Source organism: Abrus precatorius, unplaced genomic scaffold (assembly GCF_003935025.1).
Source record: "Abrus precatorius isolate BTA unplaced genomic scaffold, Abrus_2018 Scaffold11, whole genome shotgun sequence".
Lineage (NCBI taxonomy): Eukaryota > Viridiplantae > Streptophyta > Magnoliopsida > Fabales > Fabaceae > Abrus > Abrus precatorius.
In genome coordinates this window covers 7,999,438-8,017,920 of record NW_020874303.1, presented here as the reverse complement: position 1 = coordinate 8,017,920, position 18,483 = coordinate 7,999,438, and the positions used below count along the sequence as shown (strand labels likewise).

General features: G+C 28.1%; 1 protein-coding gene across 1 annotated transcript; it reads left to right on the top strand.

Annotated features, from left to right (window-relative positions):
• Positions 1–912: 912 nt before the first annotated feature.
• On the top strand, positions 913–8,218 carry LOC113854552 (DCN1-like protein 2). Its single transcript, XM_027485596.1, has 11 exons — positions 913–1,094; positions 1,453–1,514; positions 2,161–2,297; positions 3,491–3,549; positions 4,740–4,763; positions 5,370–5,452; positions 5,537–5,601; positions 5,740–5,789; positions 6,562–6,663; positions 6,811–6,870; positions 7,642–8,218. The coding sequence occupies exons 1-11, from the start codon at positions 1,092–1,094 to the stop codon at positions 7,774–7,776; spliced, it is 780 nt and encodes a 259-aa protein (XP_027341397.1). The 5' UTR covers positions 913–1,091; the 3' UTR covers positions 7,777–8,218.
• The last annotated feature ends 10,265 nt before the right edge of the window (positions 8,219–18,483 follow it).

Sequence of the window (18,483 nt, the reverse complement as noted above, 5' to 3'; positions counted from 1 at the left end):
TAAATATAAAAATTAATTCATAAATGATTGTGAAATATATGGATTAAACGTATAATTTAACAAAAAAAAATCTAACTAAAAGAACTTGCATAAAAAATTATTTAACAATATATATGTTTTATTATTACATTGATTTTTAAAATAAATTGCTCTCTTTCTCTTTCATTATATAAAAATACATATATTTTAATGTAAGAAAAACTAAAAAAAGTTAAATTTAAGAAATTGAATGGATAAAAAAAATTACTTAAAATAATAAGATAATAAGGATAAAAATTATCAAATAATGTTATCATTATTAAATAAGCTTTTCAAGATAGCAAAATAAGCTTTTAAGTAGTTAAGATGTGCCAAACATACCATTATACGTGCATTGTATGAAAATTATTAAATAAAAATTAAAATATATTTTATAATTATTTTAAATATAATAATTTTACAAATTAAGAAAAAATAATTTTATTATTAATAATAACTATTCATTAGATTAAATAAGATTACACAAAAATTAATTAATAAAATAAAAAAATAATTTATAAAAAATTTAAACAAAATTTTATAATATCATGATACTATAAAAAAAATCAATTTTTTTTTTATTTAAGATGATATATAAAAAATATTTGTTTTTTAAAAATGGAAACTCATACAAAATATACATAAATAAAAGATTGAAGAGAGTATTTATTTAATTATTTATTATTATAGATATTTTTAAAAATGTTATAAATTTATATTATACAACGAGATAAATAAATTAGTTATTTCTTTTAAAAGTAATTACAAAAGTATTAGTTATTACAAAAATAAAAAATTCTCAAATCGGTAATAATTTAAGATAGAATAACAGTTAGGTGAATGCATTTTAATTAAATTGATGTACATATGCATGGATAAAGTACATGATTCTCTCTTCTTCTGAATGGCAAGTAGGGTCCACTACACAGTGAGCCAAAACCAAAACTCACATTTCGCATCCTTTCTGCTCACAATCCCATATTGGGAACCAAAATTCAATTCACCAAAACCCTAATTTCCTTTATCTCCAACTCTTAGATCTTCACGTTTTAGGGTTTTCTCCACGTTCCGCAATGGTAGGTGCTTTGCCTTTTCCTCTGATTTCATTTTCATATTTTTTTCCGTTTCATTTCTGTGGCTCAATTTTTATCTACAAGGTTCCACAAATTCTCAATCTTTGGCATTTTTTTTCTTAATTTTATTATTTGTTCATGTGCAAATGGTTTTTTGCTTTCATAACTTTTGAGCTCCACTTGAATCAGTTTGAATGATTTTTTTTTTTCTTTTTGGGGTTTTGAATTTAACGAGCTGGATTCTATAATAATTGATGATGACACTGAAATTAAATGATTTGTTCGTGTTGAATTTATTTTGTATATTATGATATGGTCTATGATGATATATACTAATTAATTGTTCTGATTTGTGCCGCAGCACAAATTGGGCAGAGGTCATCGCGACAAACTCCAGCAGTTCATAACAATAACTGGAGCTAGGTAATGTTGTAGTTTCCTATGATTTTTCTGCTTCATTTGAAGGTTTTAAAGTGTGGTTGTGTTGCGATTATTGAAATCGCAGATAATTGAGGGCAATTGCAGCTGCAATAGTGGTTGCGGTGCAGTTGAGGAGATCTCCAAAAACCACAATATTGCAGCTGAAATCGCAGTTGTAGACTATAATTTGAACCTGTGTTTTGTTTGATTTCAAACGTCTTTTGGTGCATGTGATGATTTGTCATTTGCTTATTGAACTTCTGATTTTTTTTTTATTGTATATTACAAATTACAATTGATACCCACTTAGTGTTTGATTAGACCCCGGGGGGATCCATGTGTTCTACCCTTTGTGATTGAAGGCCTTTGTATATATTTTTATTTCTGATCTGAAAACTTTTTAATTGATTACTTTGTCTGATATTGACAGATGAGTGGTGATGATCATTCTTCTGGGCAGGGTTATATTTTGTATATTAATTGTTTTTTTCAGATGCCATGTATATTTTTGTCTGATTCATATTATTTGACAGCTGCTTCAGCTGAGTTCATGCTTTTTTCTGGGGGTTAATTTTGGAATTTATATGACGCTTCCCAACTGCATCTTTAACTTCTGCTTTCAATTTGAAAACTAATTTTGTATTTTCAGTGAGAGAGTAGCGCTGCAAGCTCTGAAGGCTAGTGATTGGCATCTTGAAGGAGCATTTGATTTCTTTTATAGCCAGCCCCAGCTTAAAACATTTACTGATTCTAGACACTTGGAGGAGCTATACAATAGATATAAAGGTTAGCAATGTATAAAATGGTTTGCAGCCGTGGCAAAGCTTTTTTATCCCTTGATGTTTCTCCCTTTTGGATAACAAGTTAATTTGGCTACATCATTTGTTATTTCGAGAGAACATGGGTGTTTTTATCCCCATCTCAAATTAATTATGGTTTGTCAACTAAACCTGGAAGCAATCTAAGATTAGTATCATGGAGTTAGAACTGATTCCCCAATTTAGTTTGATGAAGACATTATATAGGGTTCAATCTAGCCTTCTTTTGATAAAGGGATCTCTTTTTGGACATACTAGTTTTCTTGTTGATAAGATGTTCCATTGGTTATAAATATGATAAGAATATTCCTTATAGGGTTCAGACTTCAGAAAATTGTCTCCCCTTAAGCTAGCTTTTCAGGTGGAGTTAGGCTCAGTCCATTTTTAGGCCACCTGCAAATGACGAGTCCTTTAAACTTCAAGGTCCTAGTTTTTAGGCTTGGGCATGAGGTGTGTGTGTTAAAACGTCCTACATTAGTTAGAAATATGGTCACAGTACTCCTTGTAAATTTTTAGCAATTCTCAACCCTTGAGTTAACTGTTAGGGTTGGGTTAGGCTTGTTCCATTTATGAAATGCTATCCAACCCTATCCAACTCTGATGCAGGGCCATCTGCAAAATTGCAAATGTTTAGTCTTGCAAACTTCACAGCTTGAATTTTCAGTTCTGAATGTGAGGTGTCTCAAGATGTTCCACATTTACCAAGAATATGGACATAGTATTCCTTAATCCTTACAAAGTTTGAGTAATTTTCCCACCCGTCCCTTCCTCTTTTTGGCGTTGAGTTGTCCACTCTACTTTTGATACATCCATTTCAAATCTTGATATTCTGAATCTTCAGTATAGTAGTATACATGGATTATTCTGTCATTGAAATTGTACTTAAACGAAAAATGTAACCGAATGGGATTTTCCTTTATCTGAACTTAAGGGATATGAAGAAATGTTGGATTTAGGATCATATAACTTTTGCATGTGAAGTTACATAAAACATCTTATTCAAGGCCCTTTTTGTTTTGGCTGAGATGCATACATGGACCTTTAATTTGAGTTGATACCAGATTATTTCTAAGTTATTCATTACCTATTGATAAGTGGCTATCATTTATTTAATACATTATGCCAGTCTGCTAATGTTTTATTGCACTAATTTCCATACAGATCCGTATGTTGATATGATTTTGGCAGATGGTATCACTCTCCTTTGCAATGATATCCAGGTTGCTGTTTTTGAATGTAAATTAATTATATTCTAGATTTCTTGCTTCAGTATCATTTTAGTTTACAATTCTTCACTTGTAAGTTATCATGGCACCTGTTGTGGAGATGTGAACAGAACTTGCAAGCAGTAATTCTAGATATTTTGGTTGAAATTGGAGCAGAATTGCTGTTAATGCTGTGGGGCTTTTGGATTTGGATTATTTAAAGGCATTTGATAAGGGAACAAATTTGATTGGGTGTTCATAACGAGAGTAGTGGAGCTAAAGTAAAAAGAAGGGAACCTACATTTCACACCTTGTGTTCTTGGGCATAACACCTGAGAGATATGTGATGTATATTTGACTTGGCAGCTCTAGTTTTTGTGTTATAAATTAACTCTGTTCTTGAATAATTGCTTAGATTAGGATTAGTTGTAACTTGGGGACATGTAGTTCAAGACTTCAGACCCAAGTTTAATGTTAAGAAAATGGAAGGAATACAATAGGAATAAATTAAGATGGAATTAAGGGAGTATGGGAATGTAAATAACTAAAGGGTTTGCAAATGCCAAGGAGTGGTTGTTAATGCCATTTTATTTTAAATGGACAATTTGTTAATTGGTCAAACACAATATACAAATACAATGTCAGCCCTAAAAGAAAGCTCAACCAAACTATAACATTGTATGAACAATAAGACATCAAAGTCATTAAACACATCATATATCAATCTGTAACACGTATTGTTTATCAATCTAAAATAATAGATTAGAACTTTCCTTTAAATTAATAAATAACATTGAATATGAAAAATAGATTGAAACAAACATTTAAAATTCATTTGAAGATTGAAATGAATATATATTATGCAATTTTTTATTTGAACCTTTTAAGTATCTGTAAATATGTTTGTTATTCTATTTAATATATTGTATTGTAACCTGGGTTTTCCAAAATGTATCTTATTTGCAAGTTGTATATATTCATATCAGATATGCTACTTGTTCCCTGTTCACATTTATGTCTGTTTGATCATCTCTGTTTGTTAAATATGTCATATGGCTCATATCTCATACAGTTGTTTATGTCATTTGAAATTCATGTTTTAATATCTTATTTATATTTCCAGTGCTTGAGTTTGATTCATTTAGAAGTCAATATCATTTTTGTTCAAGATGTAATTGATGTTTTAAGCCTTCTTTTTTATGCAGGTGGATCCTCAAGATATAGTAATGGTATAAATATTTATTTCAAACATTCTTTCATTTATAAATCATGGATAATTGCTTGGGTTATTTATTCTTTCCTTCATTAATTTACTTCTATGCATGATATTTTAGAAAAACTACTATTTAAATAGTGATTGATTATCCTAGTTACAAAATCTATTAAATGAAAATGAAGCTGTTATTGTGGAAACTGTAAAGGAGATATAGGGGCTGAAAACTTTAGTTGGAATAATGGTTTTTCATGGGTGCCTTTCTTTTCCTGAGGGTTAGATATTCATGGGTAATAAGTTACAGGTGGCTTACAGAGATGGTTGCATTGGTTTCAAAATCAGCCATTTTTCTTGGCGTAAAAGGTCTATCTAAGTTTATATTAGCCACCGCAAATATTAACCATAGCAAGATCCTTTCTAAGGGAAGGAAAATAAAGACTAATATTATTGCTTTTAGTTATCTATGTAAGTGCAAGATGATTGGTTGCATATGGCAAAATATGCAATATTTGTAAACAAAGAGTTTGCAATTTTAAATGAATAATCATTGAACATAAATTTACACCTGTTTACACTTCCTGCTTTTATGTGTTAACTTGATTGCATGGTAATATTTTTTCAGTTAGTTCTTTCATGGCACATGAAGGCTGGCACCATGTGTGAATTTTCTAAGAAGGAGTTTATTGAAGGTTTACAATCTTTGGGGTATGGATTATTTAGTGATTTTGACAGGAAATTTTTTTATGTAATGGCTAAATCCCAGTGAAAGACCACATGAAATTATTGCAGGATTGATTCGCTCGAAAAGTTGCGTGAAAAGATACCATATATGCGGTCTGAACTGAAAGATGAACGTACGGACAATAATATTCAGATCACTGCTCGAAATAAGTTATAGTCATACAATTTATAATTCATTTGTCACTAGAAATGAACTCCAACAATTGTTGAAAAAGCTCCCTGAAATATATTCACTGTTTTTGATTGTCCAGATAAGTTCCGTGAGATATATAACTTTGCTTTTGGCTGGGCAAAGGAGAAGGTATGCATTGATGTCTACTTGTTCAGTTGGTCTCCTTGCCTCCTCTGTAATGTAATTTAACTAATATGCTTTGTAGTAACAGCCGATGGCCATAACCTAATTTAGGCAATGCCTCTGGATCTAATATAATCTACTAGTTCTTTCTTAAGATACAATTGCCCCCACTGTGATGGCACAGGGAAGATCTTGGGAACTAACGGTCAAACCATAATTGATTTTCTGGTTACTAAATTGGAGTTATTCTTAAATATTGATTTTTCAGGTTTCTCTAGTTTGAATTTTTTGGTCTATTTTCTGCTGTGCTGTACATTTAATGATATTGAAAATTTGAAACAGAGGGCTTCAGATCTGCTTTCATATGTAGTCAACCACAAGTTTTCCTAGTACTTTTTTGGCTTGAGATTCAAGATGCTGTGAACTATTTGATTGCTAGGCTACTGTCTATTTTTCCCTGCAGATTTTCTGCTTCCAGTATATGATTTTTTGGTTAAAATAAAAATTTGGTCCATGCACCTGATGTCATATTTTCATTTTAATCCTACATGAAAGTGTCTATAAATTGGTTCTTGTTTGCTATAGTTATAATGGTGTTAGATTTTACCGATTTGTCATGTCTTACTGAGATGGAATGATGCTATGTGACAAATAGTTTGCCAACTCAGCTAAATCCAACACTATTATGACTTTAACAAACGATAGGAATCAATTCCTAAACCTTTTCTTTTATGTAAGAAACAAAATGTAACAGTAATATTCAAGTTACCTTTTACAGGGTCAAAAATCTCTGGCATTGGATACAGCTATTGGTATGTGGCAATTATTGTTTGCTGAGAAGCAGTGGCCACTGGTTGATCACTGGTGCCAGTTCTTGCAGGTAATATACTCAATTATTGTCCACATGCACCTTTAGCTTTCTTGAGTATGTCTGAAGCTTTCTTATTTGGATAACTTTCTCTGGTAGATCAGATATCTGCTAATGCTTGTTCCTTTTACTTAACATTAAAATTTTGATGGTACTTAGGCTCGGCATAACAAAGCAATATCTAGGGACACATGGTCTCAGCTTTTGGAGTTTGCTAAGGTAAACTAGTAAACTATTCAGTAATAACCATTAGAATAAACTTACTGTTAGTGGTGCCTCATAATGTGGATGTACATTTCCCATCTTGATGTGGATATATTGTTGCATGGATATATCTTTGCATGGTCTCTGCTTGTGTACTTCAATACATGGCTTCTCGAGCTTGACTAAATATCTTCGATGACATGATAAGGAAAAGGAAATCTGGCTATATCTTTCATGCCGTTTTTCTTATTATGTCTTGTGTCTGATCATCTTGCTAATCAATTGAAACCCTGATCAATGTTATCACATTTTACACCAATGGTTGCTGTACTAATGTCCATGCATAAAAGTTTGTGATGTTAAATGTAATTTTTCTTTTTTCCGTTTTTACTGCAATTTCTGAAAAAAAAAAAAAACGATGGTGAGAAATGCTAATTTTTTATTTTGGTACTTGAGCTGGATGTAGGGAAATATATTTTCAACAGCACTGCAAATGCTTCATTTCTTCTACTCCCAACATGAAAAAAGGAGCTAAAATGACCTCCGTTGAATTTGGTTTTTAGAGCTTATGAATTTTGTATAAGGATTATTATATGCTATATGAATTATAAAACATCATAATCTTCATCTTCATGTCACTTCTTATTGATGGAGAAATCCTGTTTGCTTGTACTGTTTTTGGAAATGATGATGCCAGCGAAACTTTTCATGCTGGTCTTCTATGATAGTATGCTGTTTGCCTTTATGAAGTAACACAATCGACTGATGTGTCATGCTGTTTTGCAGACTGTTGGCTCAAATTTATCTGATTATGATGCTGAAGGTGCTTGGCCATATCTTATTGATGAATTTGTTGAGTATCTGAATGAGAATGGCGTCATCCAAAATGGTCAGATCACTGATTCTAGTCTAAAACGATGACGCGCTCAGTGACATGAGAGAATATCATCTGTGGTCTCCTGTGAAATGGGTTGTGCTATTCTGTTATTGAACACCTCTTTGTTATGAAGGGGGATTTAGTCTAAATATGCAAAAGAAGAGGACATGGCTGCTAGAGCAAAATCATTTTTGCTGACGAGTAGTAGCATCATTTACTTGTGAGATTGTTGATATGGTACATGAATTTCTTTGGGAAGTATTGTGGGATTGGTAACGGGAGCCTGCTAATTCCATGGTGTTATAGTTTCTTGCCCTTTTTAATTTAATAATTTATTCTTGTATGATGTCTTGTTAGATAAGGCACTTGTGTGATTGTGATTGGCTGTCCTTGTTTATGTTTAACTTTAGTCATTTTGTAAAATATGTTGCACCAGGTTATTTAAACATTCATGAAATAGAAAAGAAAGCGGGGAAAATTAGCTAGTATATGCCGGTTTTGCTTTGAAATATTTCAAAGCAACTTATATGTTGATTTTATGTGTTCCTGCACTTGGGCATGTTCTTTCTCTTTGGATATCTAAAATTTACACACGCACACAGAATAAAGTAAATATTAATACAGAAGATTACGAGATAGAGTCGGAGGAATCTTTTTTCATCATATATTTAAGTATAGAATGGGAATTTTTTTTCTTTCCAAGTGGTCTTATGTTTGTAGCCTGTTTGTATAGTATCAATAACTGTTTTCAGAAAAATTCTTACAAAACCTGTTTTCAATTTTGTGTGTGAACGGAGTCTTTTTCCGTTTCAAAGCAGGTGGTAGTGTGAAAAATTGGCTGCTCCTTTTACTGAGCGCTTTTTGGGGAATTTGAACTTGTACTGGACTTTCTAATATTTAGTTGTGATTATGTGTAACTTATGTAACATCTTAATTTATTTTTAAAATAAATTAATTTTACAATAAATGAGAATAATTAATTTTTTTATTCAAATAGTTTTTAACACGTAATTTTATCAAAGTATTTTAAAATAAAGATGAATTATATTATTGTTATATGACTTAATTAATACATAATAATTTTAAAAGAATAATTTTTTAAGTCCTATAGCAGTTTTATTTATCATTTCATTGAGTTTGGTATTGATTGTTTTGGTTTCTTAACAAATAAATGTAAGGGTGAATATTTTACACTATTACATACAAGCACAGAGATTCATATATCTACTAACATAATTTATATCAAGCATTAAAAGGTATGCAGTAATACTTTTCAACATTTCATTCCAATTCATATATAAGTGCGTTCACTACACCATCAAACAATCCACACATACGTGTGCTTATTGCACGTAGCCACGCTTACTGTGGTATTGTAATCACAGTTTTCTGATGCTCTCAACCTTAGAAACTTATTTAATTTCACACCATGGATGGTTGCCAAATAGTTGCAGCTCCACGGATATAACGTGTGCGGTATTGGGTCTCTAAGTAAAGGTATTAGTTAGAGACTGAGTCAGGAGGACAGTGTGTGGCTTGTGGTGTACCACGCTCATTGTTGGTGTCACTATTACCCTCTCTTCCTCAAGGTATTTTTATCGCTTCCATCTTCTGCATCCTTAGTATATCGTTGAATCATTCATACTTTTTCAACATATTCAAACATAACTATCATGCCATTCACACATATTTTCAATCATTTCACATTATTTATTATCAACCAATGGCATGTCCACACATTTTCAACCACATTAGCAATCATGTCACACTCAAACATCCAATTTTCATCAAAACTCCACCACAATCAAATCACTTAATCATACACATCATCCATTATTCATCACACACATTTTTCAATATCAATCACACTAAATTCCACACAAAATTTCCATCACCCCTTGTTACAATCAAGTTATTTTTATCCAAATACACATCTTTATATGTTCTATCTCAATCACATTTCACTATCTAGCAACACAAACGAAATCTAAACACAAAAAGATATGGTAGAGTCTCCCTTACTTGGGAATAAAGACTCAAACACAAAACCAACAATAGAAGTGCTCTCCACACAAGTTTTCATCCTAAATATAGGAAAAACTCCATGAGAAATCGAGAAGAACAAAGAAAGAATGAAAAATGTAAACCCTAACTATTTAAACTCACTTCCAAATACTCTAAACGTGATTCCAACTTTCAATTTAACTCACGAATTGCTTTAAAAGCAAATTCATCGATGAAAATGAGTTAAGGATAGAGAGAATCGAGAGAGGGATGAAGGAAAAAAGTGAGAATGAATTTTTCGAACCCAAAACCCCTCGCAGAGAAAATCTTAAACGAATCTGCACTCTGATTTATGTAAAACTTTACTACAACAAGACCCTCTCGCTACAGCGAGACTGTGTCCAAAAAACACTCTTTCTCTGTTGCTCTCTCGCGAGAACGCCCCTACAGGACACACTTAACCTATTTCTTAATTAGTCCAAACACATCCAATCCTAATTCATAGTCAACATTCACATTCATATCATCATCATCATCACACACAGTACATTCACATTCACATCATCATCATCACACACACACACACACTGTGTGTGATGATGATGTTGTGAATGTGAATGTTGACTTTATATATATACACATACACACACATATTTCACATCATCATATACATCAATTGCATATTCAAATAAAAATTCATAATTTATATTAAAATTAAAATAAATTACAAAACTTAGAGTGTTACAACTTGAAATGTTACAAGTATAATGATTGACACCTAACTTTTGGTGTACCCATGCATGACGAATTTAAAATTATATTAATAAAATAAATGAAGGGTTGAGATCAAATTAAAAAAACTTTATAATTGGACATATTTATCCTTATCCCATTCACCATCTTATTCTCTCTCTCTTGTATCTTCTCAAATGGTATCCCCGTTTTAGACTAAGCTGGTTACACAGCTATTGGTAGAAAGTGTTATAAAAATATAGATGGCAGTTGGAAGTTGCAAACTTGTTCGTCTCAAAAGAAATAAAGCTCTACGTGCACATGATTAAACTATAGTCTCATACCATTTTGAAGAGATGGCCCAGCATTAAGAAAATGATAATGAATTTACCTTACTGATTGTAGTTTGTGCTATATTCACATTTATAAATTTTTATTGTTTTTAAACACAAGAGAGTCCTTATAGGAAGAAGACAGGAAGAAAAAGTGGTTTGCTGATGCCGAGGAATGCAAGAGAAGAGGTTCTATTCAAAATGCCAGGGCTATGTATGCTCATGGCTTCACTCTCTTCTTTACTAAGAAGAGCATATTGAGTCATAGTACCATAAAGAGGAAAGATACTAGAATTGCATCAAAACAATGAGATAAGTAAATATACAGCAAATGTATGGATAAATATGACATATTGGTCATTGCTAGAATCAGCCCAAATATAATGGTCAAATGAGTCCCTCTTTAAACAAAGATGTAACACCTATGTTAAAATAAATGGTAACGACGCAACTGCATGCAGGTGAATTTAGTTAACAAAGTTCAATGAGTGAATTTAGTGACTAACAAAGTCTCGTACAGTTATTTACTAAATAATTGGGTCTTTTAAATATAATATTTTAATTTGGGTTTTATTTTTTAAAATGTATGAAAGAACTTTGTTGAAAGAAGTGTTCATTTCAATGATTTCTCCATCGTAAAGGGAATATTGATCTGTGACTATTGGTCAGAGTATATTTTTCAAAAAATATATACACGTTTTTTTTTTTATATTAGACATGTATTTTAAAGAAAATAAAGTGTAAGAAAAATGTCTATAATATTAATAATAAATATTCTATTTTATTAAATACAAACAAATTAAAGGAATAACCTACTGAACATGTGGATCAACTAGTAAGGAGTTATTTCAGCTTAACTTGTAGTATTGAGTGGATAATACCTATGATTTAGAAAAAAACATTAAAGAAATAAAATTTTAAAATTTAAGGAAAAATTTGTAAAAAGAATTTATATGAATAAGAATATATTATCTCTGTATATTCGTTGCAGTGACAATAACATTTTAGAAATATGTAATTTGGAAGCTCTTAACTTTCAAAATTAAAATTGAGAATTTTTTTTAAATATATATCTTCCATAAGTTTCTGAAAAATGTGAAGCTATTTTTATAACATATATTTTCTTTAAAAAATAAAATAAAAGGGTGGTATATATATTGTTAAGATCGGATTTAAACATCTAAAAATAGTTTTTTTTTTTTAAAAACACAATACTTGTTACACTTATATATTCTCAAGATGATAAAGTTATGTAGAATTAATTTTATTAAAAACAAATTTGGGCTATTAAATAATAAAATGTGTATAAATTAATTTAAATCACATAATTTTATGAATAACTTTTTTAATGTGTGTTTAAAGATATATGTTAAGAAATAAAAAAATAATTATTTTTATTAAAAATTTATAGTATTTAATATGATTGATATATTGAACTCTGTGATACCTTATTATTTGTAATAGAAAATTATCATATATAAATTATTATTATATGCCCTTGAGTACATGCTAAAAAGTTATTTTACAAAAATATGTACTTATTTTATACAATAAGAAATAATAATAAAAAAATTTATTAGAAATTTTAGAATTTAATATTATTAATGTGTCGTATTAGGTGATATCCTGTAGTTTTTAATAAAAAATTTATTATCTAGATCTTATTTATAAAAAAATGAATACCTAATTCATCAAAATTAATTAAAAAATAGTTCTGCAATAAATTTATACTTTATTAAAAATATTAATAGTATTAAATGGTTAATTTGATGTTATATATATTTAATAAATGGATATTTTTATATAGTTAAAGAATAAGTATCTCATGAATATAAATATCGTAATAAATAAGAACATAAATTTTTTTCATAATTAATATATCTGAAATTTAATTTTTATTTTTTATAATTAAATTAAAAAATTATTATTATTTCTTATAAATAGAAATAGATATAATATTATTCATAATTTTTTTATTGTGTTTGAATGATTAAATATTATAGAGAATTGTTTTTGAATTTTGATAATTTTAACTTTAAGAGTTGAGTTTAATAAAAAATAATATTTTTTATTAAAATATATTTATTATATTAGAATTATTAAAATGTTAAAATTTTATTATTATTATTAATTGCTTAAACTCAGCTCTAAAATTGAGTTTAATATTTATAATAATTTTTTTTATCTTCGTTTTTTCTTTAAACAAATGAAAGATAACGTCTTCAAGAGGTTATTAATACCGGGAACAATTTATCGAAATCCTCTACCAATATATATATATATATTACAATAAAGTTGCTCAGACGATATTCTCTGATGTATATAAGTGGGCAAGTGTTAACAATAGTTTAAAATTATATTCTCCATTTCTTATATATTGTTTAAAGATTTTTCTTATAAATTAAGATAGTTTTAATCAATATAATATATTATCATATTGTGACCAAAATAGTTCTATTTATATCTCTAATTATCACAACTAAATATAGATACAGGTAGAAAAACAAAATTTAAAATATAGGGAGTAGTGATTTTCTTTTATAAAAAATATAATAATATGCCTTTTTTTTATTATGATTTTAATATATTTTAAATATAAATTTTATTTATTAATTCCTTAATCAATCTCTTTAACTAAAAGCTGTGACATCAGACAGAGGTTGGGGGACTGTGATCTCGACTACTAATATCGCGTCATGTGTTCTAAAATTATAATTTATGAGGAAAAATATATTCATGTTGCAATATGAGTTGTTAGGACCATTTATTCCCAAACCACATAAATTTTATGAACTTCGATAACATAAGTAGTCTGGAACCACATTATATGCAACCTGAGTAGTTGGGATTACCTGTTCTCCACCACATAAATATTCTATGTACTTTCACAGAGAGAGTAGTTGAAACCACTGTCTCTGAATACATAAATTCTATGTACTTACATAAAACATAAAACATTGATTACCCACATTAATTAGGTGCTTTTACATATATATGTTTACTAAATGAAGTAGAAACTCCTCCTATATATCTTTATTATTTAACCAGAAACTCCTCTTATCTTTACTATTTAACAAGGATTCATCATCGATTTTAAATTCATTAGAAAATCTCAAATTGGGTAACCATCAACTAAGTCATGGCAAAGCAAATTTACGTCTCAATTTTGTTGATCCTTCTCGTTCTTGTCCGTAAGTCTCTTTCTGGGTGTGTGTGGGTTATGTATTATGATATAAATATATCAACATATAGCCAAATATTAACATCGTGGATCACTAATATTTGCTTTTGATATGATTTGCTATTGCAGAAGAAAGAAGGGTTGATGTTGCCACAGCAAAATGCGTACCCAAAAGTGAAAAATTCACAGGCCCATGCACCTCTGACCTAATCTGTGGTCCAATTTGCCACAGTTATGGTTTTGACTACGGAAAATGCCTAAGGTCGAGCCTTCAATGCATTTGCTATAAACAATGCGAGAGTGGTGTTGACGTGGATGGACAAGAGAGACAGGTTAAGATCAATCAATCATCCATGGATCCATAAAAAAAACATGGAGAGATCTGTATATGCTTAAACTATAATTGAATCAATAAAGTTTTATTTACATCTCTTATTTTATATGATTTACGCATTGAGATTACATGATCAATGATGTTCACAAGCATATTTATGAGTATTTAATGTTTATATTATTAACAAGAAAACTCCTGTTCTTGTCCATCGTATAATTTTTGGTTACACACGTTTGAATTTGTTTAGTTTTTGACTTTATAAAATGTCATTTATCTTAACAAATTTTCACTATATTTTCCACTTATATTTAACTATAAAGTCAGTAATGTTTTGCGAAGTAACGTACTAAAATGAAACTTTTATATATAAAAGATAAAAGTAATTAAAAATTATAATTTCAAATATTAAAATAAAGGTTTTATAAAATTAAAATTAGACACTAACTACCAACGGTTATAATTTTAGACATTAAAGTGAGAGAGATCAAATAAACTATTTTAATATCAATTAAAAAAGTTAAGAAATAAGTAAACACTACAATGACATGCTAACTCGTCCCAATTAATCAACGATAATTAATAAGGATAAAGTATGAGGTTAGCTTCACCTTTAATTTGATTATCTGAAATTAAGATATTACAACTTGATTTAATATAGTTTATTCATTTGTTATAAATTTTAGGCTAACCGATAAAAGTAACTGATAACTTTAGTTAATAAACTTGTACAACAGTTAGATAAATAAAAAGATAAAATGAGCTTATAATTTTTAAAATTTAAATCATTATATAAAAAATGTTTAATTTTAAAAGATAATTATTAATATTTTTATTTTTTAAAAATACGTTATCATTCACATAATTAAAAATTTACATACATACATTAATTTTATTGTTTTTTTTCTCTTTACTTTTGTCATGATTTCATTTCCCCCCCTTTTTTGGTTTCTTTGTTTCTTTTCTTTAAGTTTATTTTATATGAAAAAATATAACTTAAAATATTTTATGTTTAAAATATATATAAAAAATTTTATTTTTCTATTTAATTATTTAATTAATTGATAATAAATAAATAAAGTAAATTATATCTAATTTTAATATTGTATTAATATAATATTACATATTCTTTTGAGTTGGGTACATAAATCAATTAAAGGCGTGACTAATTTGTCAAACAATTATAAATTCATAAACCTATAACTACAAACTTTTAATTATAAATCTATAATTTTCAATTATTTTCACGGCTAAAAGTTACAAATTCAATTTTTGACTTATTTTACTAAAGAAAATCTTAATAATTAATTATAAATGGAGTTGATAAAATTAAGTATTCAACTAATATCAAATCATTTTGCTTGGTTCGGTCCAGTTAAAAATAATTTTTTATTTGAGTTTTTGAAAAAGGATCATGCTCAATTGAAATTTACTTTTATGCTTAACTATATTGAGTAAACCTAAACTCAATCGAGAAAAAGTCGGATGGATCAATCCAAAAAAGTCCAAAGTTAATTTAGACTTAAAATTTTAAACAATAATTAGTATCAAACTTTAAAATTAAAATTAAACAATTAATTAATACTAGTAAGATTTTATTAAAAATATTTATTATTATTTTTATAACTTTGATATAATAAATTTATTCTTTTTTAATAAAAATTTATTAGTTTTGAATATTTAAACTCAATTCTAACCGTTGAAGTTAACAAAATTCAAAATTTAAAACTTAAATCTTATAATTTATCAATTTAAAATGAATTCACCTAGCTAGTTGCACCTTTTCATCTTGCTTGCTCTAATTTTAACAACACTGAAATTAAGGTTTTACTAAATAAATATTTCTAAAAACACAAATTATCCTGTTATCAAATCTGACTTTTACATGACACATATTTTGGTAAAATTGATTGAAATCATTGAATTAATATTGGGTAAAGTGACTAGGGAAGAGTCTCCATACTCAATTAGCCACATGCAAAGAATTTTTTTTCCTCCATATATCATTACTTTTTTTACTAGAAAGGTAGAAGTGTATAATATGACACATGTTTAATGTAATATATCTTATTTAAAGATAAAAATTAATAATAAGATATTTTTGTCCTAATTTTTTTTTATTTAAAATTTAACATTAACATGATTGAAATAGATGAAAAGAAAAATTAAAATATATTATGTTAAATTAGAGTACAAAATTTAGCCTTACATTGCTTCCAAGGTTGGCATAAAGAGTAAAAAAACTCCATCCCTATATTATGGATCAAATATCTAGCATTTCTATATCTAACACTCTTGAGGACGTTGATAATTCGCTTATCATTACATCTGAATAAATTTTTCATAAATGACTCTCATGACAATATGCTGTTCAAGACTAAATTTCTTGTGTCTTACATAAAGTTTCCATCTTTATATTGAAGTTTCAATTGTTTTGCTCTAATAAGAGGGAGATTTTTATTTGGCTTTCGATGTTTCGTGATGCTAGCAAAACATGTAGCTTCTCTTAAATGACGTAAAAAACCTACTAAATTTGTAGAATAAATATTTTCTTCATTATTATTACACATAATACACATTGAAGAAGTGATTAAATTTATGTTATGTCTTACATGGTTTGTCTGCAAGGCTTCAAGAAATATAAGCCATAGGAAAAATTTAGTCGTATCAAGAATTTTGAAATCAGGAATCGTATACCATCATTAATTCTTAACTGATTCCTATTATATGTGCAATGGAATACTAAAAACTAGTCATTTTAATGTGTTCAAATACGATATGTAATTTTGTCGTATTTGATATTGTGTGAATATTTATTTCATGTTTGTAGAATCACCATATTTTACTTTCATAAAATACGGTCATAATAAAATAAAAAAAGTTTGCACAAAAATTTTCTTATGCGCACAAAATTAATTAACTTAAGGTTTAAAATATATTTTAATTTCTATACTTAACTCACTAGATTGATTTTTATATATAAAATATTTGTATATCAATTCCTATACCAATATCTATTTTTAATTTAATCTCTGTTGTTACTTATAAACTAAATTATATTTGATTTTTTCCTATATAGCACTAACATATCTAACGTGAGTATTTATGTACAATTTTTTAAAGGATCATTCATCCGTCTTCAACTCTAATTAGCTATTTACATTGCTCCTTCGTTATTATATATAGCTTAAACATAACTTTATAAACTAAACTAAAAATAAATGTACGTATAAAGATTAATATATAAATGTTTTATATATAAGTACTGACTTATAAATAGAAATTAAAGATAAGAAGAAAAATACTATTTAAATTTATCTTAAATATTCTTTTAAGTTTTGCAAATGTACTTTAAAATGAAGTATTTGAACTCACAAATTGCTAGTATATACGGTACAATTTTCAATTTAATGGTGTGTATTGTATCTTAATGAAATGTTCAAGAATTCTACACAAACAATGAGTTTCAATTTGAAAGCATATCTATACAACCACATTAATATGTATGTTCAAGAGAGGAAAAATATCAGGCACGCATCTTTACAAACATATTCTATACAAGCTTCCCAAGACATGGTCCTAACAGTCTTAAACATTTATGAATTGGACCCTTGTGTTCCCAACGATTCTAACATGTTCATGATCAAATATGCTTATGCTTGATAAGTCAATTTCCACAAGTATGCAAGTCACGGTTACTGCAACAATTTTTTTTTTAGGTAATTTTTTTTAGATATAATTATAAAAAAGTATTTTAAAATTTAATTATAACTAATTTATTTAAAAAATACTTAAATAGATTTTTGAAATAAATAACAACTTTTTTCCCTAATTCTATTTTTTTAAAATTTAGACAAAAACACAAACTTTTCAGAAGTACTTTCTTTTCAAAGTGAAGGTAATTTATTTTATATAAAAAATTAAAATAAACGAGTTTTTTTTTTTTTTTTAAGTTTTGTCGAGTCATATCATAAGTGGGCCACACTTAGTGTAAATTTGGATTTGTGTTTATCCAGAAAATTCTGCATATCTGGTTTAGTATTAATTATTCTTTCTAGAAGATTTGCAAATGTAAGCAACAAAGATTTGGGTTTCAAACTATAACTATAAAATCCAAGTAGCTGGAGACAACAAACTTCAACATGAAGTGTTGTTTTTCCCTCTGTAGCCA